The sequence below is a fragment of the Zootoca vivipara genome, chromosome 3 (genome assembly GCF_963506605.1).
Source record: "Zootoca vivipara chromosome 3, rZooViv1.1, whole genome shotgun sequence".
NCBI classification, from domain to species: domain Eukaryota; kingdom Metazoa; phylum Chordata; class Lepidosauria; order Squamata; family Lacertidae; genus Zootoca; species Zootoca vivipara.
The window spans coordinates 93,784,740-93,804,232 of record NC_083278.1 but is presented as its reverse complement, the minus strand read 5'-3'; the positions used below and the strand labels follow the sequence as shown (position 1 = coordinate 93,804,232).

General features: G+C 45.4%; 1 protein-coding gene across 1 annotated transcript in view; it reads right to left on the bottom strand.

Moving 5' to 3' along the window:
• USH2A (usherin) overlaps positions 1-19,493 on the bottom strand; it is a 452,818-nt gene that overhangs the window by 128,149 nt on the left and 305,176 nt on the right. Inside the window, exons 43-47 of the mRNA XM_060273280.1 lie at positions 18,923-19,257; positions 14,664-14,786; positions 5,975-6,138; positions 2,014-2,223; positions 485-687 (exon numbers count right to left, since the gene is read on the bottom strand). Coding sequence (XP_060129263.1) covers positions 485-687; positions 2,014-2,223; positions 5,975-6,138; positions 14,664-14,786; positions 18,923-19,257 — 1,035 coding nt within the window. The remainder of the gene's footprint in view (positions 1-484; positions 688-2,013; positions 2,224-5,974; positions 6,139-14,663; positions 14,787-18,922; positions 19,258-19,493) is intronic.

Below are 19,493 nucleotides of genomic sequence, written 5' to 3'. Positions count from 1 at the left end.
CAAATGCAATATCATTATTTCTCTAGGTTGATGTATTATGCATGCCTGATGTTTCTAAAACAATTACAATTTTGTTTTAATGAGTAGGAGTAGGATTTTTCCCTCTTTATAATATATATTGTAAGTTTAGTATTATGGGATCAGAGGAGATGTAGTTTTGATGTTCTTGAGATAGAGGAAAATACGAATACATTACACAAATGCAAAAATAAAATGTATGTTAAGGGGGAGGGGGAACTGCTTGTGAACCCATTGATTTAAAAATATGAAACCACTTATATGTGTGTCTATAGAGAACTCCCATCAGATAAATATGTATCTACACATACTACAATAAATGCTTATGTGGTTATTAGATTTGCATGTTTATATATATATACACAGAATTGTTCCTCGAAATACCAGTGAAAAGCAGAACACTCTCCTGCCCCATTATGTATAATCAGCTACAGCATACGTATAGATAAAAAAAAGTTGTCCAAACCTGTATATCATAAACAGTGAATGGAGACAAATCTCCTAAAAGCAGAGACCCCGGTGCCTTCATTCCAGTCTTGTATCGCTTATTATTTACATAGACAGAATACTCTGTGACAACACCATTTGGGTTTGAAGGCGATGTCCAGATGACACGTACAGCTGTACTGTTGATGATGACAACCTCTGGAGGGAACATGCCCTCCGGCTCTAGAAATAAAGGAAGAAGCTGAATAAACTCCAGCTGTCTCTGTAAAATCATGTGTTTAACCAAATGCAGATTAGAATTTGGGTTTAGCAGAGGGTCTGCTGCTTATCTGCTTGCCTCTGATGAAGTTATCACTGTCTGTATTCCTCTCTAAATTGGCTTATTATAATCTCAGTTAGAAACAGTGGGAGATGGTGGTAAAGCGCTTTATACCACCAGCATCGCCTTCATCTTTAAGCAGAATGTGACCAGTGGGATACAATGATAGATTATTCACTTATCTATGTGGCCCCATCCACAATTATTTGGTTTGGCTTCATTCTTCACACATGCCCAAACAGCAATCTTGTTCCTAAAGCAGCAACTTTAAATGCACTCTGTGGCGAAAAGTGACATATCAATAGCTTTTAGCAGCCTTGTAACTTGGGCAATGAGAAGCAACGTGCAATATTGTTATTATGTAAATGGTTTTGAATGCTGATTACCAAGGATAATGATGAAGCCTCACTTCTCCTTTTCAAAATCTTCCTTAGCGTTAAATTACACAAATTATTTAAGCATGTCAGAAATAGCTATGCAAAAAGACCTATTTTCATCTCGTAGGTCCATCTTAACCAGTTGAAAAATTGCACTCGCAAGGAGTTCTATTTTATAAACAAAAGGGGGCTGACCTTTGGCATTGCAAAGGAAATGCAATCCCCACTTAAAGTGCTTTGCTAATGACCTGGAACACTTGCTTCTGAGGTAATGATATTATAATGTTTATAATGAGACTTTATAAAGCCAAAAAGATTAGAAAGGCCATTCCAAACACATTTCAGATTCACAAGTTGCTTTCTTCCCTCCCTCCCTCCCTCCCGCTTGCTAACTGACTTGGAAATGACTCATAGGGAAAAACTCCCAGAGAGTGGGGTTTACACCTTCCATTTTTGGTGACTCAGGAATGGCCTGAGAGTTGACTGTCATGTCAAAAGCACACTGCTTCGCAGAGCAAATCTTTTTAAAAACCATTAATTGTTTTTTAAATCTCTCCGTTTATTGACATGAACTCAGCTCCAAACTGAGCACACGGATAGTAGTGAACAGGGCAGGATGAGAACAAAGTGGGTTAATATCCGCTATTAGAGCTTTGTGCTGCTGTCTCAGTGGGACCTTTTATTGATCGGCCACTTGATGACAACCAGCACTTAAGCATTTTAGCGTTTTAGTCCTTTTCCCTCTTATACCGGAAATTTCATAATGGAAGGATGACTGATCTCAACCCTAACAAAAATCAATCAATTTCATTCTCAGATTTTAAGCCAGGCTGCATCCAGTACTAAACCTACCTCCGTCTGATGTACTCACATGCACCACCTCACTTGTGATGCTGTGCACCCCATTGAAGACTTGAAGCGAAATCCAATACTCTGTGTTAGGTTGTAGTTCTCCAATGACTGCTAGGTTTTCACTGCCGGGGATCTTCCTGGTGTTGTCATGGCCAGTGGTGTTCCATGAGAGGACATAATATTCAACATTTCCTTGAACATCCTGCAAGGCTGTAGAATTATTATTATTTTTTTAAAAAAAATCCAAATAATATTGGGGGGGGGAGAGAAACTGGAGATGAAAGAACAAGTAATATTATTCTTGCACGTTCTGGTACAGCATTAAGTTTACCGGTAACACTGGTTATATATGCAATAGACTTTCTTGTGCTCATGAAACTGTGGACTTTGAGCCTAGCGACTAGGCGCCAAGGTATAGTCAATCTTGTCAGTGCCAAATATATTAGAAGCATGGGGAGTAAACCATCTATTCGACGATGTATATGTAATTTGGATTCCTAAGCCCCTCTTGGGAACTGCCTTGAATGCTGGGTGGGAAGACCATGCCTTGGGGACATTCATCCACCACTCCTTGCACATACTGATTCCAGGTCAGCAGGGAATACACATGCCTGTCTATTTCACTAATTACATCTGGGCAAAGATCCAAATTATTGATTCATAAAAAAACCACACCCTAAGGGCCCCTTCAGCTGTTGCCAACCATAGAGAGAAATAAGCATCATGGAAGCAAAAATTTCATTCATAGCCTTCAGCATGAAGAACTGCCTCTATCATGGACCAGGATTTGGCTGTTTGGTCCCCACTCCCTCACCCCAGGAGGTCCTCGGTGGAAGCTGCTGCATGGCAACACCAGTATGAGGGTAGAATGCTGTCTGAATAAACCTGGCATCATATGGCTACCAAGTTTCTTTTCTTTTCTTTCTGAGGCCACATTTGAATGTGATTGTATTCTTTTGTGAGTCACTTTGAGGGCCTTCTGGAGGCTATAAACTGTGGTACCAGTATTCTAATCAAACAAACAACCAAATGTAGGTTGAGTCTGGGGCCATACACCATGTTCCCACATGCACCACTGAGTTGTAAGATTCATCCTCAGACATTACACATCCAGTATTGTTGAGAATTACATTCTTTGCATTATGGACGAGGACAAATCATGCCATATAAAATAACATTTTGGACACTTTCTGTTCTACTTAACGTGTGATTATTGTACTGAAAACAATGGAATTTAGGAGTGCTTATTTTAGTATGCCCTAAATCCTTAACTTTAAGCACAACCTAAGCATCTGAGGAAAAGAATAGCATCATTGCTACTGAGATGATGATGATGATGATGATGATGATGATGATGATGATGATGAATCTATATCTTACCCTTCTTCCTAAAGGAAGAAGCAAACATGTTTTTTCAAATGAAAAATCAGTCAGGGGCAAATGTTTGTAATACAAATAAAGGTCACATTACTCAAACCACTTAATCCAAGATGTACCAAATTTAGCTGCTTCCTGTGTATAAGACTACTTTTTAACCCAGGAAAATCTTCTCAAAAGTCGGGGGTCGTCTTATACGCCGGGTCATATTTCTTATATGGCGAGTATATCCCAAACTCTATATTTTAACTGGAAAAGTTGGGGGGGTTGTCTTATACGCCCAGACGTCTTATACGCCGGAATATACTAAAACCTTTAATTACGACACCATAAAGGACTGACTCTAATCCTATTTGGATTCCAATCACATTTGGGGATATCAGTGCATAGATAGGAAAAGTGGGAATCACACACATACCGGCCCCATCTTCCCATCCACCAAATGTGTGAACAGAACCTATGTACCTGCAATGTATACATATGTAGGCTCTTTGCATGAAATTAGATCACTGAAAAATGCAAGCTCCCTGGTTGTATGGGGAGAGGAAAAGTTGTGCCCGCATAGATTTGTTCAGAATTTGAGCGAATGCATGGAGAGACCATGCACTGATATACCATACCTTTGTTTCCAGCTTCTTTTATTTCTATAGTGCAATTTCAACAGGACCTACGTTCCCCCAACTTCTGTTTTTCACTCAAGATCCCACCAGAAACAAAGACATAAAAGAAAGCTATTTTCAAGTGATCTAGTTATTTGTGGGGAAGGCATAGGCCTGTGACAAAATGAAAACATTTGGAAGAAGGTAGATTGCTAGTTTGCCTAGTGTAATGCATTCCAGCAATGAAAGAATAAATGAGGGTTTGCTCTAATGACCCTCACTTGATGTTTAACCTTTGCATTCATAAACAGATATCTAGGAAATTTCTGCAGTAAGAATGAAAATGAAGCCAGATTGCATTACCTCTATCTGGAAGGTCAGAGGTTCAGATTACTAAAGTAATGAAACTTCAGCAGCCTGCTTCAGATCTATTAGGTTTGTCAGTTTTTATAAGCATGCTTACTTCAGGCATCCAATTATAAAATAAGGAGCCTATATTTGCTGAGAGTCACTAGCAAGTGCTTACAGACAGATTTGCATGTACATATTGAAGAATTAACCCACTGCTTTGATGGACAGGTAATCTGGATTAAATGGATATGTTCCTTTTAAGATGACACAGCACAAATGTGTACTTTTGCATGCACAGAAAATCCATAACTCTCCTGGATGTGAAGAAGAGTTTGAACCAAAATACTGGCTTCTGTGAGTCATTGTGCCAATCTCCCAAGAGCTCTGAATCTATGTCTTACTTTGCTCCGATTTTATTATAATTGACCACAACATACAAATTGTACAAACCAAAGATTTGTACATACATGGAGAGCAGGGGCAGGCACAGCAGGCATGATCTTGCCTCTCTTCTATACATTGATTATATGTATATGGAATTTCAAGGTTGAAAAAGGGGCTGGTTTCTTTCCAGGTTTTGTTTCCATCATTTTAAAGACATTTAGCTCTTAAACAAGATGCCAATGATCGTTCAGCTCACCTGAGCAAAGTAAATCATGAAAATGGATGACTTTGAGCTAGCTCATATACAGATGACCTACTGCAACTTCACTTAATGCTGGGGTGGCTAACCTTTTTTGGCCTGAGGGTTGCATTTGTTATTGGTCAACCCTTTCAAGGGCCACATCCAGGGGTGGACATGCACAAAGCATAAGAGAGTGTGAGAAAGCAGGCACTGCACAACCCAAATTCACTCTCTTGCTCGCACGCACATTACACACATGCCGGACACGCACACATACAGACTACACTTTCACCAAACATATAGTACACCTACAGACCACAAACCCGCTTAGTAAACACACACACACACACACACCACCACCACCACCACCTCCCCAGCATCTCATTCCCACTAGATGTAGTGGGGAAGGAGTGTTGGGGGTTAATGAGAGTCTTTTTTAGGTCTCCATCAATCTGTTCAGAGAGGGGGGAAGGTTGTAGAAGCCCAGGCCCCTCCCCCAGCAAATTGGAATAGGAGAAGTTCAATGTTACCTACGATGCACCTCTTAGCTGCTTAACTGTGGCACAGAATGAGTTTTGTAGCAAGTCAGAGCACTCTGGAATAGGAAGGAGCATGTCAATCTCTCCCAGTGTTTCCCAGGGTGCCTCAAGAATAATCAGAGCTGATTGGAACACTCTTTACTCCCCCTAGGAAACAATGGTGGGGCAGAGGGATACTGCTCCTATCGCTGCAAATAACTTTACTGCCAGTAAACTGAATGCGGGAAAGGTGGGTCATAAGAAACAGCTTGGCAGGACAGACCTGGTCCTGTTAACCACCCTGGCCTATTAACTTGCAACACAGATCAGACACCACAGATCAAACTTTCACATCCTTTTGATTGCAAAATGTTCCCTCAAAGTTCACATATTCTGCTGTCTGTCCTTAAGTGCAGAGAAATCAAGCAATTCACATACATGTGGGGAATAGCCCAGCCCTGACTGGGAGTCAAAATAACAAGGGCACTTACTTGGGGTCGACCACTTCACTTCTATAGCAGTATGGTTAAGAGGTCGTGCAGTGACGTTACTTCCCTTCTTTGGAAAACCCGCCAATGTTGTAGCGGCCACTTCTTCGCTTGATGTGTATCCAACCTCATTGTGCACTATGGTCTTGTATTCATATGTTGTGTACCTAAAGTATTATTACCATTAAAAGAAATAGAAAAATACCGGTATATATCCTTTGAAGAGTTGAGGCATGCTAAACATGTATTATTGTTCTACTAACCATGAAAAAGGAAGGCTGTTTTTCCTTTTCTTTTAAAAAGGTGCTTCTTTGTACTGTTTGAGATCCACGGACAAAGAATTACAGGTTTGCTTGAAATACCAGGCCAATACTAGCACAGTAACAATAAACAAAGTAAGATGCCATATAGGATTGTTATTGTTTTCCAAAGTAGTGAGGGATTACAGCTCAATTCAAGATGCAATTACAGCAATGGCAAGCTGCCAGCAGTTAGATATGAAGTTGATTCAATGGTGCTTTTTCCTCTTTGGGAAAACCCACTGATCTGAAACTCTGCATCCCACCCTAACAGTATTTGCCTCATGCTTCATCAGCTGATCCCAGCCAAATATAAAAACCCAATGTTTCAAATAACACAGCTGTGTAAGTTCAAGCAACGTGTGCTATAACAGCCAATGAATGAATGAATGTGTGAGTGAGTGTGAAAGGATAGTGTGAGGGACAAGGGATACAGGGAAGTCCCTCCCATCTTAAGTTCCAGCCCATCACCAAGCGCTGGAGAGAGTAAGGAGAGCTCTGCCTCCAGCGGAGAGTCAGGAAGTGGTGTCCGAGGCTCAGGCAGGGTTGTGGAGCCCATGCCTCAGGTGGGACAGGAAGTTGGACGCACGGGGGGGAGGCCAATCCCCCCAACTCCCGAATTGCGACGCAAACGTAGGGGGAAGAGGTTGGGTCTGCCAAAGTTGTGGTGCTGGAAGAAAATGCGCCAATCGCCATTCGGGAGTTCTGACACCTCACCTTAAGGATGCATTTTTACTGCTCTGAACACTGTAAATAATCAGCACTTAATAAAAGCCTTAAAAGACCATGCTGGAGTCGTTACTCTAGAGTAGCCATACCAGGCCCTCTGACAGCAACTCCCGAATCTTTTTTTGGCTACTTTGGAGTGCAGCGATGAGCGCTCAAGAGGCTGAGCATTGGAGGCTGGAGGCCGAAGCAGCGAAGCAGGAGCTACAGAACCTCACAGCGCACGCACAGCAGCAATTGCATGCCGCTCAGGAGGAGGCGCGAGGGGCGCAGGAGGAGCTGAACAAGCTGGTGGACCAGGTGAGGACAAAAGAGGAGACTGAGAAACAGCTAAGGGTGATGGTATTAGACCTGCAGAAAAAGTTGGAAGAGGAGAAAGCCGCTAGAGGTGGGGGGGCACCCCAGCCGCAGCTAGTCCAAGTGAGAAGGGGACAGAGCCTAGTCACCAAGTTCAGCGGAAACCCGAGGGAGTACCTCGGATTCGAGACAGAAATAAATTATGCGCTGGAATTGCATGCAGCAGAATTCCCAGATGACGCGCACAGAGTCTACTTTATCATAGAGCATTTGACGGGGGCCGCCCGGGAATGGGTAAGACCGCTCATCGCGCAAAAAAATCCTTGCATGAAGAACGCAACTTTATTTCTAGAAGCTTTAAAATTAATGTACGCTAGCGACAGTGAAATGGAGGCCACTAAACAGGAGCTTCATGACTTAACACAAGGAAAATCGACAGTTAGGGACTACTGGGCGAAATTCACCATGCTGGTGCACAAACTGGGGTGGGATCTGAACAGTGAGCCAGTGAAATCAGCCTTCTACCTGGGTTTGCATGCAGACGTTAAGGATGAGCTGGCAAGAGGTCCTAGACCGCAGACTATGGATCAGCTCAGCAAAGCGGCGCTAGCGGTGGGGGTGAGACAGGAATCCAGATGGTATGACAAACAAGCGACGCGCGCAGCAAAACCTTGGTTCCCACGCTCTCAGGACAGACCACATCACCAAACCCCACCCCAGGGACCGCCCCCAGACCCGCCCAGACCAAGCCCAGAGCCGGAACCGATGGAGATCGGGGGAGCGCGCGTGCGGGCTTTTCAAACCCCGGCGGCGCCAAGACGCAAGGAGGGAAGAGGCGGGAATTGCTTTCTCTGCAACTCCCCCCGGCATCGCGTCAGAGACTGCCCTCATCGCAGAGAGTGGCAAGGAAAGGCGGGAACGGTTGTACCTTCCCCCACTGACGTAGCACCACAGCAGGGAAACGAGACAGCCTGGCTGCAGGAGACAAGGGGCAGCAGCCAGGCACAGTCAGCAGTGAACAGCCCCAGCCCGCCCACCCGCACAGAGAGGAGCAGAGCCAGCCCACCCCTCCCAGAGCAGGAGTGGTTCTAGAAGTCACGCTGACGCTCCCAAATGGCTATCCCCTGACAGTCCTCGCCTTAATTGACAGTGGTGCCTCAGCCAACTTCTTCTCGAGAAACTTTGCAGAAGAGCACCAGATCCAACTTCTGCAGCTGGATTTTCCCCTGCACGTGGCAACCATTGACGGCAGAGAGCTGCTGGGAGGGGCCATCACTCATCAAACCCCCCCCCCCCATGAGAATGACAGTGGGAAGGCACTCAGAGACACTGGCTTTCAACGTCACGACCATCTCAGACCCCCCCATCGTTTTGGGAATGAGCTGGCTGGCGCGCCACGACCCCTCCATAAGTTGGCACCAGAGATGCATCACGTTTGGGTCGGACTTTTGTCTGGAACATTGCATGCAGCACCAACCAGGGGAGGGGCCTCCGATAGCCACGGTGGCCACCATGCACGTCAAAGGGGGTGAGGCGATACCCAAGCCGTACTGGGACCTGCAGGAGGTCTTCAGCGAAGCGGAGTCCGACCACCTACCTCCACACAGGCCTTTTGACTGCCAGATCAACCTGGTGCCAGGGGCAACTATACCCCCAGCCAAGCTGTACGCCATGTCAGACCAGGAACTGGAGGATCTGCGCGCTTTCATCGACAAGAACCTCAAGCGGGGGTTCATCAGAGAAAGCAAGGCAGCAGGGGGCAGCCCGGTCTTCTGGGTGGACAAGAAAGACACGCAACAGCGCCGTCTGGTGGTGGATTTTAGACGGCTGAATTCAGTGACAGAGCCAGTGGCTTTCCCCATGCCCAGAGTGGATGATCTTCTGACAGCGGCACGCAGGGGCAAGATTTTCACCAAGCTAGACCTAAGAGGGGCGTACAACTTGATCAGGATCCGGGAGGGCGATGAATGGAAAACCACGATGTTCACGCCTCTGGGCTCTTTTGAATATCTGGTGATGCCCTTCGGGTTGCAAGGGGGCTCAGCCTGCTTCCAGGCCTTCATGCACCACGTCCTGGGGTCCCTCCTCTTCAAGAACTGCTTGGTCTTTCTGGATGACATCCTTATCTATTCCAATGACCCAGTGCAGCATGTGAAGGATGTCAGGGAGGTGTTGCAGCGCCTGAAGGACAACCACCTGTATGTGAAGCTGGAGAAGTGCAAGTTTCACACCAAGGAGGTGGACTTCCTGGGCTACAAGCTGTCAGACAAGGGGCTGGCGATGGACAAGGACAAGGTGCAGACCATCCTGGACTGGCACAGCCCCAGGACGCGCAAAGATGCCCAACGCCTACTAGGCTTCGCTAACTTCTACAGGAAGTTCATCAAGAACTTCTCTCGTGTCACGGCTCCCATCACCGACTGCCTGAGAGGCAAGCAGAAGTTCAGGTGGACACCAGAGGCACAAGCAGCGTTCGAAAGCCTCAAGAGGGTATTCGCTTCAGACCAGCACCTGTTCCACGTGGTGCAGGATGCGCCCCTACGCCTGGAGACAGATGCTTCTGATAAAGCTGTGGGAGCGATTCTGTTGCAACTGGACGCCAACAGAGAGTGGAGACCCTGTGCCTTCTTCTCCAGGAAGCTGACCCAGCCTGAACGCAACTACACAGTTTTTGATAGGGAACTTCTCGCGATCCACGCTGCGTTCCAGCACTGGCGACACTTCCTGGTGGGCGCCAAGCACCCCATCCAGGTGTGCACAGACCACAAGAACCTGGAGTTCTGGAGAACGGCCAGGGTGCTCAACCAGCGGCAGATACGGTGGGCAGAGTTCTTCTCGAACTTCAACTTCTCCATCCACTACATCCCGGGGGAGCAGAACGTCAGGGCGGATGCCCTCTCCCGCAAGCCAGAGTACATGGAGGAGGAGTTGCCACCAGCACCGAGGCACGTTTTCCCCCCATCTGCATGGTCATGCGGTGCAGCAGTGGTGAGCGAGGCAGAACTCACCGCACTGACGGCAGCGGATGAATTTGCCACCCGCATCTTCAGAGACCTGAGAGGGGGGAGGGAGCAGGCCAAAGACTTTGAGGAAAGGAGGGGTTTGCTTTTTTACAGGGGAGCCCTGTACCTCCCAACCAAACAGCTGAGAGGTAAGGTTCTCAAGCAGATGCACGACAACCCAACGGCGGGTCATTTCGGAAGGGACAAAACCACTCACCTAGTCATGAGACACTTCTGGTGGCCAGGGGTGCGGGAGGATGTTCGGGATTATGTCAGGGGATGTGACACCTGCCAGCGAGCAAAGGTGGTCAGAGCGCCACCAGCAGGTTTGCTGGAGCCATTAGCCACACCGCACAGGCCGTGGGAAGTAGTGTCCATGGACTTCATCACAGACCTGCCGTCGTCCAGGGGCAAGACCGCAGTGTTGGTGGTGGTGGACCTCATGTCCAAAATGTGCCACTTTATACCGTGTGCCAGGGCGGTCTCGGCAGAAGAGACGGCCAAACTGTTTGTGGACCACGTATTCCGACTGCATGGATTGCCTTTAAGAGTTATTTCGGATCGTGGCCGCCAATTTGTTTCCAGGTTCTGGCGACGGCTAATGAACCTCCTGCAGGTGGAGGTCAGCTTGTCGACGGCTCGGCACCCGCAGACCAATGGACAGGCGGAGCGGGTCAACGCCATTCTGCAGCAGTACCTGAGATGTTACGTCAGCCAGAGGCAAACGGACTGGGTGGATCGCCTGCCACTAGCAGAATTTGCCTACAACAATGCGGTGCACGTCTCCACAGGGGTGTCGCCCTTTAAGGCCAATTACGGGCGCGACCTCAGATCTTTCCCGGAGAGGGAGGGGGAGGAGGAGGAAGAGGGCCCACAGGCAGAGGATTGGGCAGAGGACCTGGAGACGGTGCACCAGCAGCTCCGAGAACACTTGGAGAGGGCCAAGGAAGCGTACAAGAAGGGGGCAGATCGCCACAGGCGGCCGGGAGAGGTCATCAGGGTGGGGGACAAGGTTTGGTTATCCTCGGAAGGTCTTCCCACCAGGGGGCGATGCAAAAAGTTAGCACCCAGGAGGCTGGGCCCCTTCACGGTCACGCAACAGGTCAACCCGGTAGCCTTCAGGCTAGCACTGCCGGAGGACATGAGAGTGCACCCAGTGTTTCATAGATCACTGCTGTCGCCGTACAGGGAAAGTACCAGGTTCAGGGACAGCGATCAACCTCCAGAGGGAGGGGGGGAGACGGGAAACGCCCGACAGCTCAATGAGGCAACTGAGATTTTAGACTCAAGGAGAGGGGTGAGAGGGCTGGAGTACCTGATAGCATGGGAGGACACTCCGCCATCCCACAATGAGTGGATACCGGCCACGGAAGTCCCTGAGGAATTTTTAGTGGAAGAGTTCCACGCCCTGTTCCCCCACAGGCCCAAGCCCTGGCACATGGAAAGGGAGGGAGAGGGGGAGGAGCAGGAGGAAGGGATAGCAGGCAGCAGCTCCCCATGGAGATGGGAAGCGGAATTTGAGGACACGGAAGAAGAGGTGTGGGTTTCACCGAGGTCGACGACGTCAGAGGCAGGAGAGGACTGGCAGAACATTTTTACTCCCACCAGCTCTGATGCCACTGACTTCTTGGGATTTCCGTCTTCTCAGGGGGAAGGAGAGAGATCGCCGGATTGGGGGGAAATTTTCACACCCACAGGCTCGGATGCCACTGACTTCTTGGGATTTCACTCGTCCCCAGCAAGCAGAGAGCCACTAGGGAGGGGGAGAGAGGAGCCTGGGAGGGGGGTGGATGTGAGGGACAAGGGATACAGGGAAGTCCCTCCCATCTTAAGTTCCAGCCCATCACCAAGCACTGGAGAGAGTAAGGAGAGCTCTGCCTCCAGCGGAGAGTCAGGAAGTGGTGTCCGAGGCTCAGGCAGGGTTGTGGAGCCCATGCCTCAGGTGGGACAGGAAGTTGGACGCACGGGGGGGGAGGCCAATCCCCCCAACTCCCGAATTGCGACGCAAACGTAGGGGGAAGAGGTTGGGTCTGCCAAAGTTGTGGTGCTGGAAGAAAACGCGCCAATCGCCATTCGGGAGTTCTGACACCTCACCTTAAGGATGCATTTTTACTGCTCTGAACACTGTAAATAATCAGCACTTAATAAAAGCCTTAAAAGACCATGCTGGAGTCGTTACTCTAGAGTAGCCATACCAGGCCCTCTGACAGATAGCCTCATCTAAATACTGTATTTAAAAAAAAAAGTTATAACCAGAGAAAACCCCTTCTCCCCTTTAATCCCTTTCAAACACAACCAGAGGTAAAGGGTCAGAGCCTAAACATATAAAAGTTGTACACATAGGAATTAGAACTCCACTCCTTCCCATCCAGATACTCAGTGGATGTGGAATTGTGCATGACAAATAGCACCTTTGGGGCAGATAGCATCCTCAAGGTTACCTTTTGGTGCGAAAATGGAATTGTGGGGAGTGACTGAAAGCCTGCTCCAATAAACTGCAATCCTAATCAGGATAATGCCCCCACCCCCAGCCATCTGCAATTTTTGGAGAAAAGAAAGTGGAGAGGTGGATGCATTCATTTTTCTTTCCTTTTGGGGTGGTGGTGGTAAAAGAGTTGCACTCGTAACAAAAAAGCATGCTTAATCTACTTTGTACTTTGACTCATATTCTTTCAAACTTCACTTCATCCTTGTAGCGGCAGCCAGTCTACAGTACTCCCACCATTCCCAGACTATCAATTAATCCTCCCCTTCCTCCCTATGCTCATTAACCTCCTCAAACTTACTCCAGAGTCATCTGTATTTCCTACAGTGAGATTTCCTTCTGGATACACAAACGACAAAATGACTGCAAATTTATCTTACGACACTGTTCTCAAACGTCCTGCCCATGGATAATCTTCTCTACATCTAGCTGTCTTTCAGAGACTCTTGTTCAGTATTGCTGATGCTCAAATGATACGTGATGTTAATGTTCTCTTTTTTGCTTGCAGCCTAAACTTGCCTCTAAGAGAACAATCTCCAACTGAAAACTGGCACAGAGGGCATTTTAATTTCTCCTTCCCTTCTGGGGTTCCACCTCCAATTCACTTCAATCCCAGCAGCATTTGGTCATATGTAGGGAAAGAAGTGGATATCTGAATCTTTTCCTTACAATGCCAAAAGAAGATGGGGTGCTATATGGAGGTGGATAAAAGGCATGATAATAAGGGTTGGTAAGCCCCAATGTTGGGCTCCTATTGGAAATTATGCCTTGACTGGCATAATATTTGCACATTGTTGAATTCCACCCTATGTTATTCCTCTCACTGAATGTTATGGCAAAATTAGGTTACTCCCATAATTTATAGTTACAGGTAGGTAGCCATGTTGGTCTGCTGTAGTCGAAACAAAATAAAAAAACAATTCCTTCCAGTAGCACCTTAGAGACCAGCTAAGTTTGTTATTGGTATGAGCTTTCGTGTGCATGCATCTGAAGAACTTAGCTGGTCTCTAAGGTGCTACTGGAAGGATTTTTTAAATTTTGTTTCCCCTGATTTATGCAATTAATTACATACATTGTCGTTAGTTATTCCCTCTCAATGCAAAGGAAATATCATTTGCAGAATAAAAGGAACAACAGTGTATACTGATCATATTCATTTACTGATTTCCGTTCTGAACACAGGACTAATAAACTAACATAGGCAATTTCCACTTCCATTTCATTTTTTGTTAGAATTCTCCAACATCCCTAATGGCAGCCCCCTCCCCAGGCTGTTCCCTCTGAGCACTTCAACTGTTCCCCTCTACTGGGTATCAGCTATTTGTGTCATAAAGCCTGTCCTTTAACCCTTGAGCTAGCCAGCTGTCCTCAGGTGTGGTGGAGAACACTCTCCTGTCATCAGTGTTGAAGACTGAGCTACCAGTCCACTTAGAATGGAAGGGGCTACCATCTTGTCCTTCACCTCAGGCAGCAAATGCCTTAGGCTAGCCTTGTTTCCTAGGCAAACACATCACTAATTTACAGTGCAGATCCCTGCTGTGCAGATGCCCTGCATGCCAATGTATAAGCTGGTGCTTGTATGATTTGACTTTAAAATTAAATACGTGTAAATGGCTTGCCTTCTACCCTGGTACTGTAGTTCAAATCTTGCTTTTCAGGTGCTCTCTTTAAAACAGAACAAAAATTGCATGCAACATGCAGGAGTCACAAAACAGCAAAAACCCAGGTGTGTTAATAATGGCAAATGCCAAAGGAGGTGACAGAAAATATTTCATTACATAATTAACATGTTCACAACACAGAGACACGAGCAACACTTTGAACTATTAAGCATAGACTATACAAAATGCCAGCATTTGTTTTTATAGTTTTTGTAATCTCACCTGCTAAGACCCTTATCTTCATAAAACCACTGAGTTCCTGAGTAAATATTGTGCCAGAGATTTAAATCTTCAGGGGGATTTGATGCAAGTGGCTGCTGGATTTTACGTCTCAGGAGCTCATATCTAACACAAAAGACAAGCAGAACGCTGGGATTATCTCAACTAATGTTATTACACAAAAATCAGGTTGCTTTTAAAAGTCACACACTATTTTGTTTTTACAACTAAAGTTTTTTTAAAAAAAACGTTTCAGGATTTGACACTTTTTGTAACTTACCTAATTCATTTCAAAACGGATGACGATATGTTTTACAACACTTCTTTTATTAGAAAAAAGAATCTGAGAGTATTTAATGATTTATAACATTAAACATTTGCATAACCTTTCAGGATAAAGGTAAAGGTACCCCTGACTGTTAGGTCCAGTTGCGGACGACTCTGGGGTTGCGGCGCTCATCTCACTTTACTGGCCGAGGGAGCCGGCATTTGTTCGCAGTCATGTGGCCAGCATGACTAAGCTGCTTCTGGCGAACCAGGGCAGCACACGGAAACGCCGTTTACCTTCCCGGCAGAGTGGTACCTATTTATCTACTTGCACTTTGACGTGCTTTCGAACTGTTAGGTGGGCAGGAGGTGGGACAGAGCAACGGGAACTCACCCCGTCGTGGGGATTTGAACTTAAATTTAGTACAGCACATTAAGGAAGAAAAGCTCAATGGAATCTGTACAATTGAATTCACAGTTGAAGCTATATCCACAATGCAAATTTAAACTGGATAGAATTGGTTTAATTACAACGGCTTCCAAAAATTTCTGGAAGCTAATTTTGACTGAGAGTTGTGACAAACAGGCTTGAAACCAATCACCTTTGGGGATGTGCCTTACTTGTTTCAGGAATTCTCTTGGCCCTATTGTAACCATCACTACCTTTATTCTTGATGTTCCAAGGTGAATACCAGTGAGTGTCAGTAGCAAAAAAGACAGCACCCACAGACAAGATAGAGGTATCAGCAGACTCATACCCCTGACCTGTACGAAAATATTGGTGAGGGCAGAAGTCTAAGAGCCCATAATCAGGACTGAGTGTGTTCAATAACCATTGTGTATGGTGTGAGATAGCAAAACAGGGGTTATAGGAATGGAGTATCTTGTAGAAATATACAGCTAGCTGACTGACTGGAAGAGTGAATGGGAGAATGGAAGCTCTGACTTGTTCCTCCTGATTTCTGATTAAATTTAAGCGAATTTATAAAATAAATTCTAGGATTGTACCATGCACAGTTTGGTTTTACCAATGCATACAGGGCCATTGATAAAACAACGCAACAAAAGCAGGCTTGACGTGATGGTATGCATGATCGCGCCAAGATTTGTCTCGTGCAGTGTTTTACTAAGGCACACTTGCATCTTTGGAAAACATCACAGAAAATGACGCAACTGTATCTCTACCTCTCCATCCCCCCAGAATTGAAAGAGGTTGTACAGTGGTGAGCCAACCTTTATTGGTCTAAAGGCAATAAACTGAGATGGATAAAATGGGGGGGGGGGGTTCGTGAGTGAATAGTTCTCTAGAGAGCTGACATGTCTGAAGGAGAAGGTTCAAGGTCTGGGGTAGTCATTGATGCGAAACTGTCACCTGAAGCACTGGTTGTTCCAGTGGCAAATAATGCCTATGCCCAGTTACAGCAGGTTCTTCAGCTAGGACTGTTCCTGAACCAATATAATCTGGCCACAATAATTCATGCTTTGATAACTTTCCATACAAATTACTACAATGCATTCTGGAGCTGCCCTTGAAGATGATCTAGAAGATGCAGCCAGTGCATAATGTAGAATGGTGAGTGGTGTTGTCACAGGAAGCACATCACTCTCATTTTAAGACTGCTGCCCTGGCTGCCAGTGAGATACCAGGAACAATTCAAAGCGTTAGTACTAGTGTGCAACCCCCTAAATTATTTGGGACTCAAGTACTTGAAGGAGTGCCATTCTGCATATGCCGCAACCTACAACTTACAAAGCCCTTATTTCAGTCCGTTTGCTGCAGAGAGTGGGAATACACTCTGCTCTGAAATTCCCTCCCAGGGTAGACCTCCCAGGAGGCATCTGAATATGCCCTTATTTGATCATGCCTTCAGAAGGGGACAGGTATTGTTAGTCTTATCAATGTAACTTTCATTACTGTATATTGTTTTATTTGATTTTAGGTTGTTAATAGCTCTGGGCACCCTTCATGGAGGAAGGGAAGAAATGTAACTAACTAACTAATAAATAAATAAATAAAATAGGTACAATCTCAACACACACAGTTTGTTTTTTTGGATTGCTTCATTAAGGCACTCAGATACACACATGCATTGGTATTAAAACTCCACCCACAGATAATCTCGATACAGTTATATGTATGGTTACATTCAAATATTTGTTTTGCTGTAATTAATCAATGCACACGTGAACACTGGCAATGTAGATTAAGGAACTGAAGGAACTTAAAACTACAGTAAACTGCACATACACAGCACTGTATAAAATTCAGAGATAAAACACTAATAGACAATTGTTGCATTGGAACACATTTAGATTAGGCTACGGTATTTAGGAATGACAATGAAATAAATAAGCTGTGGATTGTGCTTTGAATATATCTTTGTTATAGTGATTCAGTTCATCACCACCACCACCAGTTTATTACAGTCAACAGACCAATGTTTTGGTTGAAATCAAATATAGTAAAGGGACTCAAGCTCAAGTATTCAAATTTCAACTCATTTGTGGATTGCAAGTTTGTTTCTCTTTGTATAAATTTCACCTCTATCCCAAGAGAAACTGAATCCCAAAGTTAACACCACCAAAATATACTGCTGTCTTCACATCATAGGAACCATTTCAATGTTATTAGTTTATCAATGTCAACAGAACCATCCTCTCCTCCCCGCCTCCTGAAACCCGCAGAATTATTTAGTTCTGGTTGGTCTCTCTGTAATTTGATGTAGAAGCCATGAGAAATATCACAATCTTTTAAAGCATTGGATAGTGACTGCGTACAAATCGCCTCCACTGGTGGCAGGTGCCCTATCCTCTCCTCTCCCCAACACATTGTGCTGAGCAACTGCTTCAGTGGTTGTTCTGGTTGGAAGCAGCATGGCACACCATGAAGAAAATGAAGTTTTCAGGTGCAGCTTATGTTGTGTTTCTTCTCTTACCAGTGGTGAGAGAATCATGCTGTAAATATATACAGAAATGTAGATTGCTTCCCAAACCTAACTATTTCATTATTCTGCAATGCATGCAATTAGTCTGCTGGAATGTCTCATAGTTACATATTAAGCAAGAAAGAGAATAAGATCTCATAACATATGTATAATTTCCTTTTTTCTGAAGTCCAGAGGGTCATTCCAGGGCTACACCGGAAGAACTGCTTTGTAGATAGGAGCAGGAAGGTCCAAGACAGCCAGTATAGAAAGATTGAAACTTTGATTCTACAGACATGTGGTGCGTTGGCAAACTCTTCTGCACCTGCATTTTCTATCAGCTCTCTTTCTTGCTCCATTATGTTGGCCAACATCAACCCAAAACAAAAGACTTTGGGATCTAAGTGAAGGTGGCTGAACTTCCAGAAAAATATGGAACCATCTTAAGGACAGAAAACACATCGCAAAAAAGAATGGTCTCAGATAACACACAAATGGGAATTCTGCTTTCATAGTGCACAAATCTAGAACTACAATCTGTTCCATGCTGATCTGTCTGCCACAGAACACCTTGTGGATTATATTGGGAAGCATTTCAGGGCCCTGGAGAAGTCTAAAGGTAAAGGGACCCCTGACCATTAGGTCCAGTCTTGACCGACTCTGGGGTTGCAGCACTCATCTCACTTTATTGGCCGAGGGAGCCGGTGTACAGCTTCCAGGTCATGTGGCCAGCATGACTAAGCCGTTTCTGGTGAACCAGAGCAGCACACAGAAACACCATTAATCTACTTGCACTTTGACATTCTTTCGAACTGCTAGGTTGGCAGGACTGGAGAAGCCTACCAGTCCTCCAATGATGAGAAAATATCCTACAGAAATACTCAACATCTCCCTGGTCCTGTGGTGGGCCAGCAGTCTTCTCTGCCATTATGGAACATTTTACTTCAGGAAACCCTGGAAACCGTCCAAAGAACCCTAGGGTTCCTGAGACCACAGCTTAAAAACAATATCTCTGGGCATATGTAGAGACCCATATTTTCATTAAGTTGCATATGTTGCTATTTACATTACCTTATGTGGGGCCCATTGGGCCTGGATGGTGGTTGCCAGGAAACCGCAATAAATGATTCACTGATTGGAGTCACAGACAATGGACTAATGCCTTGGGGGAGGGTTGGATGAGTCATCACGTATGTAGCCAGACTTTCTGTGCATCCTCCAATGTAGTCACCGCCACCAGAGCAAGCCACTATGGTGACTGAATAGTTTGTGAAAGGGATCAGATTGGTTACTACGTGGTTCATTGAAGATGATAAGTTGCTGGTAAGGGTGATTCGAGGGTCTGGCATGCGGATCTCATAACTAAGTATTTCTCCATTCAGTATGAAAGGAGCCTTCCAGGAAACCTGGGGAAAAAATAAAGTTTTTTTTTATTTAAAGAAAGAGAATTTTACAAGAATTTTTTTTTACAAAAAACAACTCTCAAATTAGCACAGCTCTGACAGCAATGTTTTCTTCTGATATGGCTTATTCTAGGCATTTGCTTCCAATTATTTTCAGGTCTCTATTTCACATTATATGGCCATGTTAAAAAAAAATGAGAAGAAGAATTGTCAGCAGTTCATGGATCTTAGCATACTAT